This window comes from Triturus cristatus, chromosome 11 (genome assembly GCF_964204655.1).
Source record: "Triturus cristatus chromosome 11, aTriCri1.1, whole genome shotgun sequence".
Classification (NCBI taxonomy): Eukaryota; Metazoa; Chordata; class Amphibia; order Caudata; family Salamandridae; genus Triturus; species Triturus cristatus.
In genome coordinates this window covers 202762829-202787959 of record NC_140594.1, presented here as the reverse complement: position 1 = coordinate 202787959, position 25131 = coordinate 202762829, and the positions used below count along the sequence as shown (strand labels likewise).

The 25131-nt window shown below is 45.2% G+C and overlaps 1 protein-coding gene across 1 annotated transcript in view; it reads right to left on the bottom strand.

Annotated features, from left to right (window-relative positions):
- Positions 1–1522: 1522 nt before the first annotated feature.
- Positions 1523–25131, bottom strand: part of ISCU (iron-sulfur cluster assembly enzyme) — a 106350-nt gene continuing 82741 nt past the window's right edge. The window contains exons 4-5 of the mRNA XM_085636100.1: positions 13403–13481; positions 1523–2065 (exon numbers count right to left, since the gene is read on the bottom strand). Coding sequence (XP_085492226.1) covers positions 1983–2065; positions 13403–13481 — 162 coding nt within the window. The 3' untranslated portion in view covers positions 1523–1982. The remainder of the gene's footprint in view (positions 2066–13402; positions 13482–25131) is intronic.

Sequence of the window (25131 nt, the reverse complement as noted above, 5' to 3'; positions counted from 1 at the left end):
GGGTCTATTTTAGCTCTTTCAAATCCCCACATTATTTAGGAGTTACTACCCTCCACAATCCCACACATGGTCTTCACATAAACTGCGTTCTCAGATCAAAAGATCTCCGCTAAAGATGCCACCAGGCCTGTTGGACATTGCAGCGCCGGTCCGACGAGGAGCGCCCAATGATGAAGCATGACACCCTAACAGGTGTGTGAGGGCAACAAGATCTGAAATTTAAATTTTCCCCTCCCAGATTACATTTAACAGCTGACTAACAACGATCTATTCCAATTTGGCCATCTAGAGGAACTGTTCTTACCTGTTTTTCCTATGTAGACCCCTGGGAGCATTAGAACAGGACCTCTCTAAATAACCAGCTCTCCTGTCCCCCCCCTCCTGATTACATAGATAAGAATATCCATCATCTTAACAGAGGAGAATCGAATTGGGTCTTCCCATTCCCTGAGTAGGTCTGGGTCTAAGTCTTCAAAAGATGGGAACATTATTATGCGCAGACCCCGTGTTACCCGTTTTATATCAATGCACCTCGAGTATGGGGGAATCCCACCACTCGAAAGTTCTTGCTTTAAGTGTTCTAATTTAATGCATTTTTATCTTAATCCTTCCTGCTCTGTGTTGGATTGGGCCATGGTACTTCTCAATAGGACCTGTGAAAAGTTCCATGAGAAGTTTCTCTGTCCTCATCAAAAGAAGCCATAGTTAACAAAAAGATGTTTAAATATAGTCTCTATAGTAAAGTTTTAAGTCCCATTGAGAAAAACCGACGACAGACTACCACAAACAATATGCAACAAAATGAGATAGTGGAGACAAGAGGTCGCACCTCGTAAATCAAACCATTTTTATGGCCAAACAGTGTGTAAAAGGTATAAGTAAACTGTCCCCATTGAAGTAACGGTGCCATTCAGGGTAATACCACACCTTACTACCTTAGGTGTGAGTGCGCAATGGACAAGGCCCTGGTGTTACAATATCTTTCAAATCGTATCCCCGGCACTCAAACAAGTTTATATCCCAATAATAATTTAATGATGGGGGTGGTCCAAAAAATTCATAAGGTTAAGAACCACTGTTCTGAAGAATAAAGTGTCTGTGTGAGGGACATTTCAGATCAGATTACTTTGTTTAAAAAAACTTTTTAAAAAACGTTGCTTATTGCTTACCGTAGTTCCTCAGCAGAATCACACAAAAAAATGTGCGCTTTTTTTTTTTAAAGCTTAGAGGTAGTTTTAGCCCTAAATACAGAAATTTGAAGTCGAATAGGAAAACTCTGAAATACAAGCCTTGCGACTGAATTTAACTGAGACGTAGTGGCACTTCTCCTTTTTGCTATTCAAAAACTGCAAGCTCGTCATTAAGACCTTTCACTCTTAACTGCCAAGAAAATGTATTTCGAGCTGCTGGTGATGAAAACCAAAATACAGACGCTGCAACTTTTAGGGTTTGATGTACTTAACAGAAGTTGTCAGCTGCCCAAACAAACATTACATATTCCAAAAGAAATATTACTGACGCGTTCAGTTTTTTATTTTTAATATAGAGTAAATATGTTATTCATCAAAACCCAAGTTATCTTAACAAAATATAAACACACAAATAAAGCCAGATACAAATATATTTGTCACAATGTCCTTTACAAGAAGACGTCCGTGCGTCTTGTTTCTTCACTGTAGCCATTTCCTTAGCAAACCTAGCATTCCCTTGGCGTCACAGGGGTGCTTCTTAAGCATTATTTAAAAGAAAGTATTATCAAGTTTTGACTAAAGAAATCACAGGAACTATGCCTAGCCAGTGAAGTTCAAAACCACCAAGCTTGCTTTAGTGGAGCAGAACAGCTATGCTGCTATATTGTGCGTATGACAGCTTTTTATTGTCTAGTACTACAGGGACATTTGTCCTTATGCAAACAGAAATTGCACACTAAAAATGCAGAGAGTGGAACAGAAGCATTTTCAGAATTCTTGATCTAAACGTGTTTAGACATTTGCTGTAGCCTTCTCCTGGTCCTGTTTTATTCTGTAATCTGCCAATGCAGCTCTTATTGCGTCTTCAGCCAGCACTGTGGAATAAACAGGACATTATAAGGCTTGTGAACAATCAAACAGGGCTATATTTGAATAACATTGCACAACATTATAAACGTATCAGAAACGACATCTAGCCACCACATTGCAAAACACATTAATTGAAAATAGCCAAGGAAAATTAAAGTGGGCAAAATCAACCCTTCTGATACACCTTTATTTTCAAATGGATGTTACAAATTCATAGCAATTATGGAGACACAAGGCCACAAGGGGAAGGAAGCGGATGAGCAGGAAAAAAAAGTCTGGTTCAGTCAACGGGTCTGGCTTTAATATTAACATTCGTTAGCAAATTAAAGTCACATGTCACACATGTCACACTTGCCAAACAAAGCTAGTCTGTTCAGAGCAACCTCATGAGTTAGGAAATCGAAGATATTTACGGAGTCAACTGGGGCGAGTAAAGGGCATATGCTCAACTACAATCCTTTTCAAGTTCATATGCCATACTACATTTGTAAATGTTGTTTTATGTATTTGTTCAAAGCAATAACCGAGAGGTCTCCTGGAATTACAATATACACAGATCTGTCCAGAGCATACCAGTTATAACTTAAAAAGTTAGGTTTAAATTTCTCTCTAAAGTCTAGATAGTCTGGTGTAACAACTCGCAAAGAAAGGCATTTCATATAGTGACTGCCCAATAGACAAAGGACCTACCACCCTGATGCAACTTCCCTATTTTCGGTACCTTTAAGAGAAAGGCTGGGGAAGAGTGAAGGGTCAGCGAAAGTGTTAATCCGGAAGACAAGCAAGAATAACAAGCATTGGCAAAGCCAATAGGTCTCTCCTTTGCGACCTTATAATTGTTTAGCCATGCAACAGTTGATGTTGCACCAAGGATATTGTGCTCCATAATTAAATACTTATAAGGTCTCAAAGGCGAGACCTATTGGCTATGCCAATGCTTGTTTTTAATGCATTTGAAGCACTGTTTTAATGTAAATCATTAAAACAAATCTGCATTTCACAGAGATCTTTCATTTTTAAATAAATAAAGTACCTTGCAAATTGTTGCAGCCCACAAACCAGGGCCAGGAACATTTTACATTCCTTTTCTTTAAATGTTATTGAAATAATGGGAGAAATGTAAAAAATAAGTTACTGGCTTGGGTAAAATTAAGTTACTGGGTTGGGTCTGGCCAGGGACAACTTGCAAGACGTACTTTATATAAAACAAATTCCTGTAAAATGCTCCTTTAATTTAATTAAATAATGGGAGGAATTTTAAATGGAGCGGTAATTTAATGGCCTAATGAACATAAGGTTTAACACTTCGCTTTAATTGTATTCCATTTAAAAAGTATCTGACCTTTATAATGGCCATATTTGTCTTTTGTAATTGAGGCCAATAAATTAACAGTTAGAGCTGAGACATGGGCGGAGCTAAGGTCTTTGACCCCTTCCTTGCACAAGCACAGACATGAAAATAATGCAAATAGTGACAATCACACAAAAATATGACAACGTTGTACAAAATAACTTATTTCTTCAACATTCATACTATCACTGCATTAAGAGGCATTTTTAAAAGTGATCATTTTTAAACATGAGCAACCATGGAATCCTACTATCCCTGATGACAATGCTGTATTAATGAACTTAGTAAGTCACATGCACTATGCATGTGGCATAGGTTATCACTAAATGGAGCAACTTTATAGTCTATCAGGAGAGATGTGTGTACAGTGCACACTGAACTAATGCATTTCAAGGTGCCATCATGTGTGATAATGAACAAAAGGAGGCATGATGTAATACAATACTTGTATTGCAACATTTAAATAGTGCTTACTACCTCATGTGGGTCAGTAAAGCACTTACCTACATGGTCAGTATGTAGTGTGGGAGGTTGGAAAGGTGTCATCTTTGTATTGTGATCTTAAGTGGGAAGTGTTTCCATCTTGTGCCTGATGACCACAGAGGTGTGGCTACCGTGTTGGGGACTTATAAGTGTGGTGGCTGCCAAGGTGTGAAAGACAGATGTGCAGATTATGGTGTTTAGTATGCTGGTGTGGGGGTTGAAACTCAAAAATCACCCGAGTCCCAATATTTCGAACACCCCGATTTTTACCTAATCAATTTGGCTGCAAAGTTTGCAGTTAGTCTTGCGGTCAGAAACTACACTCATCAAAAATACATAATTTTGCAGAGCAAAACAGAATAAAATATGGAAGCATTATTAACTAAGCTCCAGATCAAAAATCGGGCAAAACTATATTTTATTACTGAATTTTTAATACAAGTGGAACAGAGAACACTGCATGATTAGACAGGAAGGTCCAGACACAAATACAGATTCACGAAAGTTAGCAAAATCCATAATTAGACAACTCTTGACATACATCTAAGAATCAAACTAATAAAGAGTAGTGACTGCATCTCAATTAGAAAATCTAAAAACAAATGGTCAGAATCCCAAGAAAAAAAATGGAAAGTCACCCTAGCAGCAGCAGACCTTAAAAAAACCACCACAAAAAAAAAAAACTCTATACCAAAACGCAAGTGAAACTTATACACAATTCACACGAGCTATTAATAGATTCTGCATGGCATGAACATGGTTAGGGTTGAAATGGCAAATCAGAAACAGCTACACTATACAGTAAACCATTAGTATTAACCCATGTCATTAGGTAAGAGAAATCTTCAACCTGCTCCCTCAGCAACTGCACTCGAGTGATGTACATCACAAAATCAAACAGTTCTTAAACAAGGGTGCATAAATGCATGTGCTTTGGCACCGTCACATCGGAACTTCCAGCAGGTGTCTTTGAAAATTATACTTTGGGTGTATGATGAAAGCTTCATTCATAATACTCTTTCTACCAATGCGGTCTATATTTGACTTCATTCACTTGGTGCTACACGGAAAGGAAGGGAGAGTTGGCTTGCAGTGGGTCACTGATTGGGAGGGGAATGAGTAGGAGCAAACTGAGCAGAAGAACAGAAACTGCATCCATTTAAAATAAATGGTGTCTCACTCGAAAATGTGGCATAACTACTTGACAGTATTAACTACACTTCTAGGTTTCATAGTCAATTTGTTTCAAGTGTAACCTCATTATTTCATCGTTACGACTCTTTGCATCATTAAATCCATCAATTCTCACAAATAATTTTCACATGTTTGTACATTTTGCACATTTGAAAAAACTACGACACTGGCAGCTTTGAACAGCTCTGGAGGTCCCTACGATTTCCTATGATTCCAGTCTCATGAACTGATTACTGCAGAGTGCAGGTTCACACAATTTGTTGAATAAGGGAAGCTAGAAATGATGCCAGGTTTTCTGGTTTCATGTTGCGCATTGCAGACGCTAAGTGGATACATCTTTTCCCTCAGAGTCCCTTTAGTCCTTTTTAGGGAACAATGTGCAAATGTTATGGCCTTTAGAAGCTCCCAATGATTTTCACTGATCAGAAGTAGCGAATATGCTACTTACCAGTATGCATCTGTTCTTGGCATGTAGGGCTGCTGACATGCATATCTGTGCATAGATCGCCGCCTAGTGTTGGGTCCGGATGATTGCACATTGTTGTCCTGGAAGAGTCTTCGAAGTATCACGACATAGGTGGCTCCTCCCCTGGACCACAGTGCGCATGGGCATCCTCTCCATCCTCAGATTGTTTTTCGCCATAGTGGCAGTGATGGAGTAGATACAGTAAGTGATGACCATGCTATACAGTAATTCTGAGTGCTGCAGCCGCTACAGGCGCCGGGGAGGAGGGTGGGCGATATGAATGTCAGCAGCCCTACATGCCAAGAACAGATGCATACTGGTAAGTAGCATATTCGGTTCGAGGCATGTGGGCTGCTGAATTCATATCTGTGCATAGATTATATAGCAGTCCCTCCATTAGCGGCGGCTGCCCGTGCCAGCTGCAGCAGTCTGAAAAAGGGTCTTAAGAACAGCCTGTCCTACAGCTGCCTGCTGTTTTGAATGCACATCTACACAGTAGTGTTTAGTAAACGTATGTGTAGTGGACCATGTGGCTGCTCTACATATTTCCTCTAAAGGAATGTTCCCCAGGAAAGCCATGGACGCCCCTAACTTTCGTGTTGAGTGGGCTCTGGGAGGAATCGTTAATGTGCGTTTAGCTTTTTCATAGCAAATTTGAATACATTTAACTATCCATCTGGCTATCCCTGCTTTGGAAATGGCACTGCCCTTGTGTTGTGGAGAAAAGGCAACGAACAGTTGTTTTGTTTTCCTAAAATCCTTTGTCCTGTCTATATAGTACATGAGGGCCCTCTTTACATCTAGTGTATGGAGCATTCGCTCTGCGACATTTTCTGGATTTGGAAAGAAAACAGGCAGTTCAATAGTCTGATTCATGTGGAACTGCAATATCACTTTAGGCATGAATGTGGGGTTGGTACGCAGTACAACCCTGTTCGCGTGAACCTGTATGAATTGCTCTTGAATGGTTAGTGCCTGGAGTTCACTAACTCTTCTCAACAAAGTGATTGCCACTAAGAAAGCTACTTTCCAGGTGAGGAATTGAATCTCACATGAATGTAGAGGTTCAAAGGGTGGACCCATCAATCTGGTGAGGACCACATTCAGGTTCCACACCGGTGCCGGTGGGTGTGTTGGAGGAATCACTCGTTTGAGTCACTCTAAGAAGGCTTTGATGGCAGGCACTCTGAATAAAGAGAGGTGCTGCCTGTTTTGAAGATAGGCTGCTATTGCGGTTAGATGGATACGGATGGAGCTGTATGCCAGATTGCATCTGTACAAGTGTAACAGGTAACAGATGATGTTCTGAATGGATGCATCCAGCGGATTAATGTCATTGTTTTTACAGTAAATGACAAATCTTTTCCATTTAGCCGCATAGCAAGCTCTGGTCGTGGGTCTCCTGGCCTCCTTGATGATATTCATACATTCTGGAGGCAGGTTTAGGTAGCCAAACTCTAAGACTTCAGGAGCCAGATCGCCAGGTTCAGCTGTTGCGGATCTGGGTGCTGAATTTCGCCATGGTTCTGTGTTAAAAGTTTGGGTGATAGCCGCAGTTTGAGGCGGCACCACGGAAAGTTCTAGTAACGTGGTGTACCATGGCTGGCGTGCCCACATTGGGGCAACTAGGATGAGTGTCATTGAGTGTTGCCTTAGTTTGCGTGCAACTAGCGGTATTAATGGCGCTGGGGGAAAAGCGTACGCAAATCTGCCTGACCAGTTCATCCATATCGCATTGCCCTGCGACGGTGGATGCAGAAACCTGGCGGCAAAGCTTTGGCATTTTGCGTTTTCCTTTGTGGCGAATAGGTCTATCTCTGGATGACCCCACTGCTGGAAGTACAGTTGGAGTACCGACGGATGTAGCTCCCACTCGTGCATTTGGTGGCTGTGTCTGCTGAGCAGATCCGCCATTTGGTTGTCCTTGCCTGGGAGGTGTTCTGCCATGAGGAACATGTTCCTCTGAATGGCCCACCTCCACATGCTCTGAGCCAGATGAGACAACTGTGGAGAGTGTGTTCCTCCCTGCTTCTGTATGTAGTACATGGCAGTCATGTTGTCCGTCCGGATCAACACGACTTTGTTGCACAGGTGCATTTTGAATGCCTTCATTGCCAGGAAGATAGCCATCAGTTCCAGAAGGTCTATGTGCATCTTCTGTTGCTGTGTCGTCCATAGTCCCTGCACTGTGTAATTGAGTACATGAGCTCCCCATCCCTGGAGAGACGCGTCCGCCGTCAGTATTATTTGTGGAACAGGCTCTTGGAACGGTCGGCCCTTGCAAAGGTTTTGTGGATTCCACCAATACAGAGAGTTGTATGCCCGACAGCTCACCAACACTCCGTCTTTCAACTGTCCTGGAGTCTGATTCCATTGACGTGCCAAGCACTCCTGAAGCGGGCGCATATGTAGTCTCGCGTGCGGGACTATGAAGATGCAGGAGGCCGTCATGCCTATCAACTGCATGAACACTCGCGCCGGAAGGGAGTGTGGAGGTCTGAACTTTTTTTTATCAGCAGTTGCATGCTGTTGATTCTCGCTAAATTTGGCTGAGCTTTGGCAGCCAGAGTGTCTATGGTCGCGCCCAGGTACTGCCGTACATGGGCGGGTTGAAGATGTGACTTTGGATAATTTAGTGAGAATCCCAGACTGTGAAGAAGGTGAATGGTGTGGGATATGTGGCTGGCACACTGCTGGGCTGACTTTGCCTGAACAAGCCAGTCGTCCAGGTAAGGTAAGACGTGAATGTGCTGTCTCCTTAAGTGTGCAGCCACTGTGGCGAGGCACTTGGTAAAGACTCTGGGCGCTGTTGTTACCCCGAAAGGGAGTACTTTGAACTGATAATGCTGATCCTGAAGAGTGAATCTGAGATATTTTTTGTGTGATGGGTGTATGGGTATGTGGAAATACGCATCCTTCAAATCTAGTGTTGCTAGGAAGTCTCCCTGACTGAGTAACGGCAGAACCTGCTGGAGGGGGAGCATATGAAAATGTTCTGACAGAATGTATTGGTTGAGAGGTCTGAGGTCCAGTATAGGTCGGAGAGACTAAGTACAGATAGTACAACCCTGACCCTCGCTGTTCCACAGGCACGAGCTCTATGGCTTCTTTCTGCAGCATACTTAGTACTTCTTGCTGCAATAATGTCAAGTGCTCTGCGGACATAGGACGGTGTCTTGGTGGTATGGTGGGTGGATTGGATGTTAATTTCAGACAATAACCGTACTGGACAATTTCTCTGACCCACCTGTCTGTGGTGATGGATCTCCAGACTGGCAGGAACTGTTGGAGTCTCCCCCCGACCAGTGTTATGTGGGCGGGGGGCAGTGACAAGACGTCACGGTTTGTTATTGGCGGAGGACCTGGTGTTGTTGTGTCCTCGGCCTCTGGTGCTGGATCCACGATATCCACCCCTATTGTTTTTATTATAGGTGCTCTGGGTACCTCCTTTACTGTACTGCTGCTGGGACCCCTGACCTCTAGCTGCTCCTCTATTCCCGGGGTGACGAAAGGAGCCACTCCGAAACTGCTGCGACTGTAGAGCCCCCATAGATTTCGCAGTTTGTGTCCTTTTTAGGTCTCGGCTCGAAGGCTGCGCTTGCGCAGTCTCGATCCGAGATTTAATGACTTGGAGAAGAGGGGCTTGAACCCGCCCCTCTTCTCCCCTGTTCTCCATTGGCTGGCCTCTTGAATGCTGGCCAGCCATTGGAGAAGAGGTCCGTCATTCCGATTAAGCCCCGTCCTTTTCGGATCGGGGGGGCGTGTTTTTTTTTCAAGAAGTCTAATTATCTCCTCCAGCCAATGGCAAGAGGAGATAAAAGCAAAACACGCCCCCGAATCCGAAAACCCCACTGCGTTTCTCCGAGGCATTTCTGCTCTGCCTCGGAGAAAGGCAGTGGTGTGCTTGCCTTTTGCTCTGCCTTGTTTGCATTGGGTTGAATGATTCAGGGCCCCCAGAATGGTCGGGGACCCCCTGCGTCGCAAGAGCTGCAGGGACCCATGTTATGTTCGTAAAAATGTCTCACCCACCTTGCTGTACTAGCGAAATGTCGAGACCGCTTATGTGGACACTAACTGCTCTTTTGTACATGGGCAAACGGAAATCGTAACGTTTGAGCCTAGAAAATCAGATTAGGAGGTAGTGCCCGGGTTATTTTACACTTTCTGCAGGTCCCTTTTATGTAACCTCGATTTGTTTTTATTGCCGATTCCACTCAAAGAATTGCCCCTTCCAAGCGACTTTTCCGCAGAGCGACAGCTGTGATTCACGTTCGTCCTTTCAGCGTTTAACGTCGCCTCCCGTAGCCCCATTCGGCGTCCTTTTGGTGTCCCCATTTCCCTCCTCCCTGTACATTTAGCGCGGCCGGTTACTGGAAACAAACTAGGACTTGACTCTCGCGCGACTCCCAGCCTAGTGCTTGTGAGGACAGTTTGTAAACAATGGGCTCCAGAGAGCGGGTTAGGCGGGGAGACTGCCCAACGGAGACCCGGAGCTGCTGTCTCAGCAAATTTACTGATGGAGGCTAGTGGGAGGGGCCTTGCAGGATACTGAACACCAACCCACGGGAGTCGCTGTACCTCCAGGAATCTCTTTCCCTTCAACCAAGAATCACTTTACGCCCGCCAAAATCATTGCTCCCAGTGATTGGTTCTACCCTCCCCCTTTCATGGTCAACACCTGGATCGGACTCACTGAACTCTGCTGCCTACTGGAAGTCGGCACCCCCTTGGATTCACCGCTCATGGTCAGCACTTAGTTTCATGATCTAAGAAAGTAGCTCTCATTTTGTAACGGATGTTTATTTTTTTTTTTTTAAATTAAAGTGAGGGTTGAAACTTTACAAGGAGAGGTGTCTTGACTACTGCGCTATCTGTAGCAATCACCCTCGGCAATTCTTACTCCCATACCACTCCCCCTTGGCAATCACGAGGCCCCTCTCTATTGGAATAAATAATTGGTATACTCCTTCATACTGTGCATCTCTCTTCGTTTTAGAAGCTATTCCCTGGCAGTTGCCTCTGTACCACCATTTAAGCGCCGATGTCCCCCCACCGCCCGCATATTTAGAAGACCCTACCTCATCCGCAGGCCCCCTTTCCCCTCCATTACTGACCAGCCACGATCACTGACCCTTCGACCTTCCCTACAAGAAACCCTTTCTTTTCCTTTCGGGATCTCCGTCGCTCCTCTCCACTTTGAATCACCGCCCTGTCCTTCATTTGCAAAATAGAACAGTGGTAAAATACACGCAAAGGACATGGGACACGTGGATGTAATGAGTGATTTGCATGACCTGTGACTGTCACAGTATGTGTTGCTGTCGAATATGCAATTCGCTGATCTCCACGCTTTAACATCTGTTTTTTTGCTTTGTGTGTTTATGACCCGGAGTTGTGCTGTTCCAGAGGTATATTTTCGCATTGAACTGGAGTCCTCTGCTCAGTATTGACAAACTGTGGGTTGTCCCAGACTAGTATGTTTTCATTGTTGGGTGGGGAGTTTAGGATTGTCCACTATCTACAAACAGTGTGTCTTCTGTGCGCATGGCTATAATGGTGTTGGTAGATTTTGAGCCAGTGATGTGCTACTGACGCATGGTGTGTACAAAGTCTTTTCTCTGCTTGCGGGAATACTCTCGGTCTTGCTTTTCTCCTTACTATCTCACGGGAGGGAAAAAAAATTCTTCCCTGCCCGCCATCTTTTGAAGGTGAAAATGAGAGGAGGGAAGGAGGGGTAGTAGGAGGGCTCTAGCTGGGGAAGCTTTGTGAATGTATGAGCTGGGCACGGAAGGGGTGGGCATGGGATGCGGTTGCCAGGTGGGCGAGGGGGTACCCTTGAACGTGTGACGGGAAAGGGGGTGTGGGGCGTGATGGTTCCAGAGTGGAAGGGACATATATCTCCTAGTGGGTGTTACCAAGAGACCAGGTCTTCGCTGTGATGCTCGGCTGTGGGTGGAGCTTCAACTACCTGGCACCCTTTTTAGGTTTCTCGTGCCTTAAACACTGTTAAATGATGATTTATTGCTAATCTCGTCACAGGTGCTGGAAGGTTTGTGGAAGCCACTGTGTGTGTATGTGTGGCTCTGAGTGTGGCTCTGTGTTTGTGGCTGTGTGTCTGGCTCTATGCGTGGTGGATCTGTCTGTGTGTGGGTAACTGTGTGTAGGTGGCTCTGTGGGTGGCTCTATTTGTGTGTGGGTTGCTCTGTGTGTGTGTGTGGCTCTGTGTGTGAGTGCACATGCAATAGGTCTCGCATTGGAGAGTGATTAAGCTGTTAACATTGTAAATAACAATGCCGTTTCTTTAAATGTTTTAAAAACAAAAACATGAATGTCATGAGCAATGCCAACAGCTCTAACTTTAACAATGCTGAGACCATTGCATTGTAAATGCTTGTTAATCTTTTCCAGTGTAGCGTCAACCTCTGGGCCAAATAAAAAGTCTGGGTTGACTGGTTGATTCAAGATATTATTTTGAATCTCAGGTTTGAAACCTGATATTCTCAGCCATGCGTGCCTCCTCAACATCACACTAGTGTTGATTGCCCTTGCTGCAGTGTCAGCTGCATCCAGTGCGCATTTGATGGACGCATTTGTAATGAGTTGTCCCTCTCTGATGAGGAGCTCCGCTCCATCTTTGTATTCATCTGGTAGGTGTTCTAGCAGTGTTTCTAGGGTATCGTAGTGTGACCCGTCGTATCGGGCCAGGAGTGCCTGAGTGTTGGCAATGCGCCAGATGTTTGCTGCTTGTGCTGCTATCCTTTTGCCTGATGTTTCTAGCACTTTGGACTCCTTGTCTGGAGGAGGAGCATCACCTGTAGTCTGCGAGTTAGCTCTCTTGCGAGCATTAGAAACTACCATGGAGTCCAACAGCAATTGACCCTTAATGTACATTGGGTCTCCGGGGGCCGGTTTGTATTTCTTCTCTATTCTCGGGTTCAATACCCGTGCCCTGGTTGTCTCCTTAAAGATGTCCTTAGCAGGTTTGATAACCCCTTTTAACATTGGTAGAGTCTTGACCGTTCTTTCTGATGTGGAGAACGTGTCCACCAAGAAATCCTCCTCCACAGAGTCAGAATGAAGTTTCACTCCATGATTGGCAGCCGCCCTTTCAATGAGGGCGTTAAAAGCAGCAGTATCCTCAGTGGGAGATGGTTTGATATTATAAAAAGGAGTGTCAGGAGCGTTTTGTGGCTCTCCTGGGTCATTAGGGTCTCCCCATGCTTGATCTTGGTCTTGCTGTTGTTCATCAGGGTCAGTATCCACAGGATAAGTGGTATCATCCTCAATATAGCCCTCTCCTGCATCCGCCTCCGAGTGTGTGGGAGAAAAGGATGGTGGTTCCTGATCATAGGTGTGGTAAGGTTCTACAAGCACTGGTGTCGAACCTGACGCCATTTTCCTCTTTAGTGGAATCTTGTATGAGTCCAAAGCCTTTTCTGGAACAATTCTCCGCTTGCGGAACAACAGCCTACCAGTGTCGGCGTCGATAAACTGGTCCTGGGAAATTGGTGCTAGACATCTAAAAAAAATACTTGAAGTAGACCGTGGGAAGGGTTATTATGTGGAGTTGGGGGTGGAGGGGTGAGCGATTTGGTTCACATATAAATTGACTGTCCGAGCAATGTTTCACACAGGCTCCTAAGTAGGCTCCAGTCTATACAAAAAAAATTAAAGAAGCAGCCATCTATTCAGCAGGCTTAATTTGGTGTCTATTTTCTAGGAGATCACATTTTAAGAAAAACGGTTAAAGTGGAAGAAAAATACGTTACAAAATGGGGTGAATCCACTGCAGGAGAAATAAAAACTTCATATAAATATTTATGCATTAATTCAAGATCAAGAACTTACTAGAACAGTGAAGTTTAACTGGAGGCAGACTGAGTTCCTTAGCAATATCTGTGTTCTTGATGGTCATGGCCTCGTCAACCTAGAGGTTTCAAAATGTGGCATATTAAAAAAAAAAAAAATCTTTTGATGGCTCAGCTTTAGTATAAAAAGTAAAGATGTTATGAAAATATGCATTTTCTCAAACTTGATGAAAAATGCACACAAATTTCTATAAAGTAAATCAATTATGTTTTCTACACAATACAAACAACAGAGCGGAGATAGTCAGCATTCATAAAAACAAGCTTTTCATGTGGATAGAAAAAAAAACGGAAGATAAAAACTGAACATTTCTTTTCTATTAACAAAAAAGTAAACAATTGTGACATATTTGCTGCCATTAAAAGCAATCCGGTAGAAAAATGTTGTGCTCAATGCAATGTTACTGAAGAACCTTAATAAAATGAAAATAGCTTTTCAAAGTATACATAATTTCTCTATCAACTCCAGAGACCCGTGATACCCTCACGGGTGAGTGGCCGTGCTTTATAAACCCTGATTGATTGACTGATCAACTGGTACTCACTTCAAAGCCAGTTAGGCTGAGGAAAAGCTAATTACGAGAAACAGTTTTGAGCTTGAGGATATTTTCTATTATCGCATTCATTTTCCTCAATCCACCATCACTGGGCTCAGAAAAGCACTTTGAGGAGGTTGATCCAAAAATCACAATATGGATATCATCTTAGATTGCAGTTTGCCTGTGTGTAATATGTTTAGGTTAGAATGCAGTGTCGCAATTGTAATAGTGGTCGGTAAGTGCAAGTTGTAGCAAGCAGTACCAACAAAGGAGCAAGTTGCAGACAATTAAAACAACAGATGCTGCTTGCTTTCTAGCAGAATGTGTCCTTGGTTTATTGCAGTGGTTCTCAACCTTTTGACTTCTGTGGATCCCTAATTAATCATTACTGGAAGCCGGGGCCCCTCCCCCCGAATCATTATTGGAATTCAGGGACCCCACACTGAGTCATGATGGCTAGCCGAGGGCCCTAGCCCAAGTATTGTCGATTATTTGAACTGCAAAACAATGCACTAAAAATACAGAAAGAAGCATTCAAACAAATACACAAACGAGGACACATTTTATTTTATTTGCAAACAAATAAAATAAAGTTACATTTACTATGAAGGTTGGAGCTTTTTAGTCTCCAATTTCAAATTCCTTCACATTTACAGGACCTTGTAACATTTTCAATTGTACACTTAGTTTTTTATTCATATACATTTTATTAATTGGTTAATATTTAATTTTCTATGTAGTCAAGGCCACCTGAGGAGGCTTTGCAGAACCCCAGGTGCCCATGGACCACAGGTTGGGAACCACTGGTCTAGTGAGTAGAGAGATGTGTTGCTAAGTGTGCAATAAATATAGGTGTACCATACAATCTGATGTGCAATAGAAGACTTGCTAACAGAATGCCTATGCTTTGTACCATATGCAAGACAAAAAGCTAGTCAATCTTCATGTCTTGCATCCTGTGTTCATAATAGCTCTTTGCATATCAAGGGAATGCCACACTTGTTCAGCCAACCTTTTTAGAGCTAGGTAAGAAAGCCAATTAATAGCTTGCATAGCATACTAAAAATAGAAAATAATTAAAAAAAAAAAAACTATCTTTGGAGTACGGATTGTGTGAGTGCACGATAAAAACTCTGTCCCTGTGAATCTTCAGCAATGGCAACAGCACTGAAAGCCAGGACAAGAGCTTAAAAGGGGAAGGAGCCTAAGACTAATGTTCTACCAGTATTAACCTGTTCAAGATCTAACAGCACATTTGCCAAATTCAAATGAATTACGTTACAGCAATTGGAATTCTTGGTAAAGTTCCTAGCATCATCAATCCAAATTTTTTAACTCACTTTTTAACTCTTCCCTGACTAATGCTCAGGGTTCAGAAAAATGGATGCAGCTAAAGCCATTATTGAAGAAATCTTCTGCTGATCCTACGAACCAGGCTAATTTTAGACTTGTATCTCAACTCCTGGCCCCTGAACAAATCTTACAAAAATCTGCAAAAGTGCAACTTACACCTCCCAGTTAGGCTTCAGACCTAGGCCCCACAATGAGTCCGCCCATCTGGAAGTTTCAGAATCTATTAAGGTAATGTTAGGCAAAAGTTTGAACACCGTACTGATCTTGCTGGACCCGACAGTGACGTTGGACACTGTTGCACATGCTGCTGCTACAACGCTGAGCTGGAAATTTGTGGCTGTGATAAAGGATGCTTCCACTCCATCTCTAATTGGAAGCAGGCAGTCACACTAGGACAGTTCAGGAGACTGAATGCTTAAATATGTGGTCCATCAGAGCTCTTCATTGAGCCAGACCTTCTTAAAGGTTTTTGACCCTCGTTGGTCTCCCTTATTGAATCTTTTGGGATCACAGTCATAATCATTAAATAAAAATTCACTAAGGCCAGAACTGAATTTCAAAACATGCCTCGCCCATATCATTACCTAGATGAAAAGCAACCACTTAAAATGCAATACCAATAAAAAGGATTGTCTTCGGTTTAGAAGAAACATCTTTTCTGCTAAAAACTGGTGGTCTGATGGACTTTATAAATCTCCCTCCCCTCACCTCTCTGGTAAGAAACTAGATGTCAGTTTGACTCCGACCTCACCTTCCGTCCTCAAATCTTAGCAGTAGCAGGTACTAGTTTTTCCATTATGAAATAATTAAAGAAAGTTTTGGATTTTTGTGCCTTTGGAGACTCGGATGCAAGTGGTCCATGTACTAACCACTTCTAGACTGGATTACGGCAACAGTCTTTATTTAGGGTTACCAGAACACCTAATTTACAAACTGCAAGTAGTGCAAACTGCAGGAGTAAGAATGGTGCTAAAGTTATCACGTAGGAATGCTGACCGCCTGAGACTGCACTGGTTGCCTGTGTAAAAACTTATTTAAATCCTTGGTTACAGCATTTAGAGATTTACGTCATACTGGCCCAAGTATCTCTCAGGCAGAGTTACCCACTATGCGGCTTCAGAGAAACCGAAGGTCTACTAACGCCAACTTGCTGCATGTTTCCACAATTGGAAAAGATTAGTCTCTTCTAGTAACCAGTCGGCTTCAGTAGTCTCCCCCTTTTCATCTGGTGCTTTAATGTTGGAGTAAGAACTTTGTACAGCCTAATTATTTTGGGCCAAAACCAGGATGCCCTTTGAGGCAGCAGTGTGCTTAATAAGATGTAAATGTATAGGTATTTATATAGCGCCGATCACCTCTACGGGCATCTCAGCGCTGTACTCATACCGCTGAAGGAACCCTTCCTGGCTTTCCGTGTGAGGTGTCCACTCCTGGGCACCCCCATGGTGAAGCCAGGCATCCCAGCGCTGTTGGGGCCGTTGTGGAGATTAAGCAAGCTATTGCCCAGAGTTGCAGCGTGGGACCCATGGTTAGAAAAGGGACTGAGGCGAGAATATCCGGTCCGTGGAATTTATAGCCAGAGACCCTGCCGCAGCGGGAATCGAACCCTGGTCCCGGACCAGTGCTCTGCATCGAGGTCTGCCGCTCTAACCATTGAGCCACACTTCTCCACGAAGATCCATGTTATTTCATTTCAAAATGCACTAGCTAAAATGGAGGTGCAATCAAACTAATACTTAATCTATTCAAGTTCCACGTGGGAGGGTGAGGTATGAAAACCTCCAGAAAAGGATGTATGACTAGCATCTTTTGAAAGAGGCTGCAATCCTTGGCCTTTAGCTGATAACTCTAAGTGAACCAGAGTACATTAATAAGTTGCCGATCTCATGCAACTTTAAGTTAACAGTACACAAAGCTTAAGACTTCATAATCCATGCTGTGCAAATGAAGTACCGGATTGCGCTCTTGGCCCTGGCTTGCATTTTTCGTAGAGATTGAATGAGCCACTGAGGAGGCATATTTATATGTTTGAGGTACACAGTGACCACCAGTTTGGTATGAGTATCACGTGCATGAGCGCTTCCAGGTCACTCAAATTTCTCCTATTGGAGGAAAGCGTATACAAAATGGTCTTTACCAGCTCATCCACTGTGTATAACCCCTTGACAACTGCTGCAAGTATTGAAGAGTTGTCCAACATTTTTTGAATGTAGCAAAGATTCATATAAAAGCAACAGTAGTTCACTGTGGCATAAATGTCAAGAAGATAATTTTGCACAGAACTTAGAAAATTCACGTTACATATTTCTGACGGATACTTCTACCAGCAGATTCCTCACCTGTAGAGTAATCCCATGCCTCAGCTTGGATATGGAAACCTCACAGCTCTCAAATAGTCGGTAGAGGTGCTGCCTTTATATTGGATAACATCACCAAAGACATGTAGTTCCCAGCCCAGCAGGAGCCAGTAAACTCTCCTTTGAACGGCCCATGCCAATGACTCTAAAGGAGTCTTCATACAGTTCTCTCTACACCGCCTCCAGTGTTCCTGGTACAAACTGCAATGGTTTCATCATTCCTAGAATTCCTGGCACCATCTAACTGGAGTTCCCTACACCAGGCTCAGATTCAGAAGCATTTCTTAATGCCACATAGAACATCTTTGCTCAAGCAAAGGAGCATCGGACCCACCCTCAGGCCCATGGTCCCTTATGAGCTTCCCAGGATTATGCCTTTGGCCCCCAACACCAATGCTATTCAGCCATGTTCTCTCCATAAAAGTGTTGATTCATCAATCAACAATACGACACTGCAACCATACACATCTTGGCTGGCAGTACCCTAGAAACTACCAGTGCCACCACAGAAACCACTGTCACCTCTTCGGCGCCAGTCAAATTCATCAGCACTGCAGCTGCCTCCTTTTCCAGAATCAGTAACCCCATCCAGAGACTCTGAGGAAGAATACAGGCAGAGAATGCGCGACTTTTTGGGGTGGGGGATCTGATCCTCAATCTTAATGCCTACGGTGATTATGGTGGTGGAGAACAATCTTATAAACTGACAGGACTCATCAGCTGGTGGACTGGGCACCTCCCCAGAGATGAAATTCCCAACAAGGTATCCTACCCCTGAAGTGATGTCCTTCCATTCAGTGTTGAGGTGCTGGAGCTGTAACTGTCAACAATGGATATCAAGGCAAATGTCCTCACCAAAGTACTCCTCACAGCTGCACCTACGTCAGAACCCCTACTGCCCTTCAACGAAGCCTAGCTGGACCCAATCATGGCAGCCTGGGAGAAGCCGACCTCCGCACCAGCACTCAACAGGCTGGTGGCAAAGTGCTATTGGAACCCATCAGATCTTTTTTTATGCACACCCATCGCAGGAAAGCCTGGTCATACAAGCATCTTAATCCTCTTGGCAATTGACCAGCACCTTACCTTCGGTCACTTCAGATAGGGAGTCAAAAGGTCTAGAAGCCTGCAGTGGCAATATGGTGCTCAAGTCCTTTAAAGCCACCTGTCTCTTAGCCAGATATAGCCCTGTCTTATGGGACATGGCCCAGATAGTACCTTCCTACAGCTCAGAGGATATGAGAATCCATTTTCAGGAAGTTTTGGGATCCAGACAAAATGCATCAGATCACACAAATTCCGGCTTGGTCACTGCCGAATCTGTGACTCACACCATGGTTACCTCATTCTTTTCGAACCCCAAGCTTCTTAGATGGACAGACCACCTTATCTGACCTAACTGAGGGAGCAAGCCTGTTTGGGGATAAATGTGAAACTGCCTTGGAATGCTTGGCACCGAGCAAGGCTTGGGACTACAACAGCCTCAATCTACCATGGACTATAGCCTGTTTTCACATTTGTGGGTTCGAGAGGATTCACCTTTCAGAGTCAGCCCTTCACCCCCAGACCTCTCAAAATCTGCCAGTAAAGCAATAAAGGGGTTGAACCAGAAGTAAGGGCCATCCATCCCTTCAGTAAGCTTTTTCCTCCTCCCCCGCACCTCCAGGACAGCAAGCCTGGTTTGCTTTTAAAAGCCCACAGACTTGCTGGGGGCGGAGGGGTGTCCACATTTCTACCAACATGAAAGATAAACGGGGTGGGGGTGATTAGAGAGGTCTTGCTCCATCACTTCGCACCAGTGGGTCCTTCAAATAATACAAAGCTGGTATTAACTACCCTTCCTTCAGGCTCCTCGCCTATTTGCCTCGGTCTTCTTCCCTTCCTCCAGACCACCCTCCCATTAAAGAAGTGGCCATTGCTCCTCTTGAAATGAGCTGTGAAGTTGGTGCCAAAGCAGGAGATTATGAAGGCAAATGCTACTTACCAGTATGCATCTGTTCTTGGCATGTAGAGCTGCAGATCCACACACTTAGCATAGATCGCTATCTGGTGTTGGGCCCGGATGTTTGCACTTGTTTTTGTCCTGGAAAGTCTTTGGAAGTCACGAGGTAGGTGACGCCTCCTTTGGATCATAGTGCGCATGGGCATCGGCTCCATCCTCCGATTGTTTTTCGCCAGCAGGGAAATGGAGCTTTGTAAGAAACAGGAAAGATACCCATGTATGCTGTATCTAAATAAGATGGTACTGGAACAGATAAAGGTAGTCTGGGAGGCGGGTGGGAGTGTGTGGATCTGCAGCTCTACATGCCTAGAACAGATGCATACTGGTAAGTAGCATTTGCCGTTCGAGGCATATGAGCTGCAGATCACACACTAAGCATAGATTGTATATCAGTACCCATCCTTAGCGGCGACCACCAGTATCTGCTGCAGTAGTTTGAAATAGTGTTTTGAGAACAGCCTGGCCCACACTAGCTTGTTGTTTAGTTTGCACATCTACACAATAGTGTTTTGTGAATGTGTGCGGTGTAGACCATGTAGCTGCCCTGCAGATATCATCTAAGGGAATGTTCCCTAAAAATGCCATAGAAGCCCCTATCTTTCGTGTAGAGTGGGCTTTCGGAGGAACAGATAAAGTATGTTTTGCTTTGTGGAACCAGATTTGTATGCATTTAACGATCCATCCAGCTATCCCAGACTTTGATATGGGGTTGCCTTTGTGTGGTGGTGAGCAAGACACAAAAAGTTGTTGGGTCTTACGCAAAGGTTGTGTTCTAAAGTATGAAGAGCTCTTTCTGCGACCGTCTGGTTGCAAGAAAAATACGGGCAACTCCACAGACTGATTGAGATGGAAGGGAGAAAGAACTTTTGGAAGGAATTTAGGATTGGTTCGTAGAACAACCTTATTATGATGGATTTGCAAAAAAGGTTCTTGGATAGTTAGTGCTTGTAGCTCACCAACTCTCCCAAGAGAAGTAATGGCCACTAGGAAAGCAACTTTCCATGTTAAGAATTGTAGCTCACATTTATGTAGAGGTTCAAAAGGAGGGCCCATTAGTCTCGTGAGAACAATGTTTAAATTCTACACAGGTGAGGGTGGAACTCTGGGAGGAATTATCCTTTTAAGGCCTTCCATTAAGGCTTTGATGGCAGGTACTCTGAAAAGTGACAAGTGTCTATTTTGTAGGTATGCTGCTAGGGCAGCAAGGTGCAGTCTAATACACGTATAGGCTAAGTTGCACCTTTGGAGGTGTAGCAGGCACCCTATGATGTGTTGGATAGACGTCTAGGGGATTGATGGTGTTATGACGATATATCACAAATCGCTTTCACTTGGCTGCATAGCAGGCTCTAGTGGTGGGATGTCTAGCTTCTTTAATGATGTTCATACAGTCAGGGGGAAGATTAAGGTAACCAAACTAAGACCTCAGGAGCCATATCACAAGGTTGAGCTGAGCTGGGTCCGGGTGTCGGATCTCTCCACTGTTCAGGGTTAAGAGGCGTGGTGAGGTGCAAAATTTGGTGCAGAGCTACGGACAGTTCCAGTAATGTGGTGTACCACGGTTGTCTGGCCCAAGTTGGAGCAACTAGAATGAGAGTTCAGCGAGTGTTGCTGTAGTTTGCGCACCACCAGCGGAATGAGTGGGAGAGGCGGAAAAGCTTACGCAAATCTGCCTGACCAATTCATCCACATTGCATAGACTTTGGACAATGGGTGTGGATATCGGGCAGCGAAGCTTGGGCATTTGGCGTTTGTGGGTGGTGAAGGCGATCTGTGGTTGCCCCCACATTTGAAAAAATGGCTGAAGAACTTGCGGATGAAGTTCCCACTCGAGATCTGTTGTGTTTGACGACTTAACAGATCGGCTATGGTGTTTTGGACTCGCAAGACATGTTGGGCTGGGAAAAATATATTCTGTGGTATAGCCCAACTCCATATGCTCTGTGCTAGCTGAGAGCGCTGCAGAGAGTGTGTCCCGCCTTGTTTCTGTATGTAGTACATGGCTGTCATGTTGTCTGAGCGGACTAAGACAGCTTTGCCCGATATATGCTTTTGGAATGCTTTTAAGGCTAAGAATATGGCTAGTAACTACAGGTGGTTGATGTGGAGTAACTTTTGTTGAGGTGTCCATCTGCCCTGCATGGTGTGATGTAATAGGTGAGCTCCCCAGCCAGAGAGCGATGCGTCCGCTGTCATGACAATTTGCGGAACTGGCTCTAGGAACGGTCACCCTTTGGAAAGGTTTTTGGTGTTCCACCACTGCAGAGAGCGACGAGTGCGACCGTCTACCAACACCAGATCTGTTACCTGACCTGGAGCCTAGTTCCACTGACGTGCTAAGCACTCTTGTAGCAGACGCATCTGAAGTCTTGCATATTTATAGTGCCTCACACAAGAGGCCATCATCCCTATGAGTTGCATTAACACTCGAGCTGGAAGGGAGATTTGAGGCTGAAATTTAGGAGGAGAGCCTGCATGCTTGCTATCCTGACTGGAGTGGGATAGGCTAGCGCTCGAGGTGTCTATGGTGGCACCGAGGTATTGTGTGGGATGGTTGCAGAGGAGACTAGGTGTGATTTACTGTGAACCCCAGGTCGTGGAGTAGTTGAATAGTCGCGCGAGTGCGGTGGACACACTAGTTGTATGAGCCAGTCGTCGGGATATGGGAAGATGTGAATGTGCTGTCTTAAGTGGGCTGCTACTACCGCTAGGCACTTGGTGAATACCCTTGGTGCTGTGACTCCGAACTGGAGCACTTTGAATGGATAGTGCTGCCCATCGACTACAAACCTGATACTTCTTGTGAGCTGCGTGAATGGGAATATGGAAGTAGGCGTCCCCGAGATCTATGGTAGCAAGGAAGTCGCCTTGTGAAAGAAGGGGAAGGACCTGCTGAAGTGTGACCATGTGGAAATCGTCTGAGTGTATGTATAGGTTTAGGGATCTGAGGTCTAAACTAGGTCTCAGAGAGCCCTCCTTCTTTGGTATGAGAAAATACAGGGAGTAAACTCCCATGTTCTGGTGGCGCAGCGGAACCAGTTCTATTGCATTTTTTTGGAGAAGGGAGATCATCTCCTGCTTTAGCAGTGATAGATGCTCTTGTGACATTGGACGCTGTTTGGGTGGTATGTTTGGGGGGGGGGGGGGGGGGAGGGGTGTAGAGGTAAGTTTCGAGACAGTAACCTGATTGAACTATCTGTCGCACCCACCTGTCTGTGGTGATGTTGGTCCAGACAGGAAGGAACTGTTGTAGTCTTCCCCCGGCAGGAGTGGAATGGTCCGGGGGAAGCAGAGGGAAGTCATTGGGTTGGGGTGGAGGCAGAGCAGGAGTGGTTAGTCTTGCCTCTGCCCTGGTTATTGTTGCCTCTGTAACCTCTTTTCTGGTAACCTCTGGTGAAGGTTGACTGGGTGGAAGCCTTGTAAGAGGTGGAAGGGTTGTCTGATGAGTAGCCTCTGGAGTTGCCTTTGTAGGAGGAGGGACTCAAAGAACGTCTGGGAGCTTGCGAATGCAAGGCTCCCATTGACTTGGCTGTGTCCGTGTCTTTTCATTTTCTCCAGGGAGGAGTCTACATTAGGGTCAAAGAGGTGCTCTTGGTCGAATGGTTGGTTGAGGATCGAACTTTGTACCTCAGGCTTAAAGCCTGAAATGCGTAGCCAAGCGTGCCTACGCAAAAGGACTTTTATTTACAGCTCTGGAGGCGGTATCTGCCACATCGAGAGCTCAACAAATGGAGGTATTGGTTATTAGTTTACCCTCCTGTAGGAGGTCGTTGGCTTTGTTTTTGTCCGGGAGGTGTTGCAATAGGGACTCTAATTTGTCATAATGTGCCCTATCATATCTGGCTAGCAGGGGCAGAGTGTTGGCGATGCGCCATATGTTAGCCGCTTGTGAGGCTGTCCTCTTGCCGGAGGCGTCCAAGAGTTAAGACTCTTTATCGGGTGGGACTGCGTCACCCGATGTCTGAGAGTTCGCCCTCTTCCTGGCATTGGATACCACCATGGAGTCTAATGGAACAGGGCCCTTCATGTAAGCTGGGTCTGTAGAAGCAGCTTTGTATTTCTTTTCTATGCGAGGATTGATGACTCGAGCCCTAACAGGATATTTGAATACATCAAGAGCATGCTTAACTCCTTTGAGCTTGGGTAAAGTAGAGGTTGACCTTTGTGTGGGGTCTAAAGAGTCGAACTGGGTCTGTGTGTAGGTCGACCCCATGGTACTGGGCAGCTCTGTAGCTGATCAAAGCCCATGGTGTCCTCTGGTGGGGAGGGCCTAGAGAAGTAGACGTCGTCTTGCGGAAGATTATGGACATGAGGTGTATTGTAGTCATCGTCCCCCCCCCCCCTCCCCCGTGTCAGAGGTGTCATCATCGTCCACTGGTGTAGGAGATGGTGTAGAGAATGAGGTGGTGGGGAGGAGGAGGAGGAGGGGGGGGGGGGGGGGAAGGAGGAGGTGGAGTAGGGACTCTAAGAGGGGATGTAGCAATGTCCCTCTTCTTAGGTGGTGTGGAGCAGGTGTAGGCTTGTCCAGTGGTCTTTTCCTGGAATTTAGTGTCAATTGACCAGTTTTAGTGTCTTTAACCAGAGTTTATTGTGCAGGGTCTGGTCAAAAAAGCTTTTCGGATGAAGGTTGGTTTTTCGGCACCGAGGGCTTTTTCAGGACCGGCTCCAGAGTGCCCTTGGGTTTGGACCAGTGTTTTGCAGTCTATGTTTTTTTTCGGTCCCGATGATTTTTTCGGCTCCGAAGAGTGAGAGTCCGAACTCTTGGGGAGTGGCTTGTTGGTCGGCTCAGAGTGTTTTGGTGCCGTGCTTGTTGTTTTCAGTGCAGAGGGCTTTGAGGTGGAAGCAGCGGTCGACCCAGATGAAAAGGGCGGTTTCTTTTTTGGTGCCGAAGATTGAGTTTCAGCACCGAAAGCAGGCTGACTCAAGCCCGAGTCGCCTGAAGACTTGGTAGGCTTCTTTGCCGGGCCCGAGGGCGGGGCGTGGGAAGCGGTGTGTCGGGGTGCATCCAGGCCCGAAGGCGAAGGTGTGACCGCAGCCTTTTTTGTATGGAGGGGGTCGGCGTCTTTACTTACGACCCTCTGCGCCGGAGTGATTTCTTCTACGTCGGAGGCATCGCTTCGGAAGCGCTGATAAGGCCTTCTTCGATCCGCTCCGGTACATTGACGCCCTCTTGGAAGAGGTCGTCTGGGATTGCTGTCGACGAGCGAGCCATGGTCCTCCGAGCTAGCCGATACCGAAGGGTCTTCTTGGAGCGGAAAGATGCACAAGCTGGACAGTCTCTGGCCTCGTGCTCCGGTGACAAGCAGAGGTTACACACCTCATGCAGATCGGTGTGGGGAAACTTCGAGGACACTTCTTGAATGGCATCCTTTCCATGAGCCAGATGCTAAGGCCCAGGTAGGCCCGAAGGCCTTAGTAGACGACCGGAATCGAAGACTTCGACTTGGAGAGATGCGCG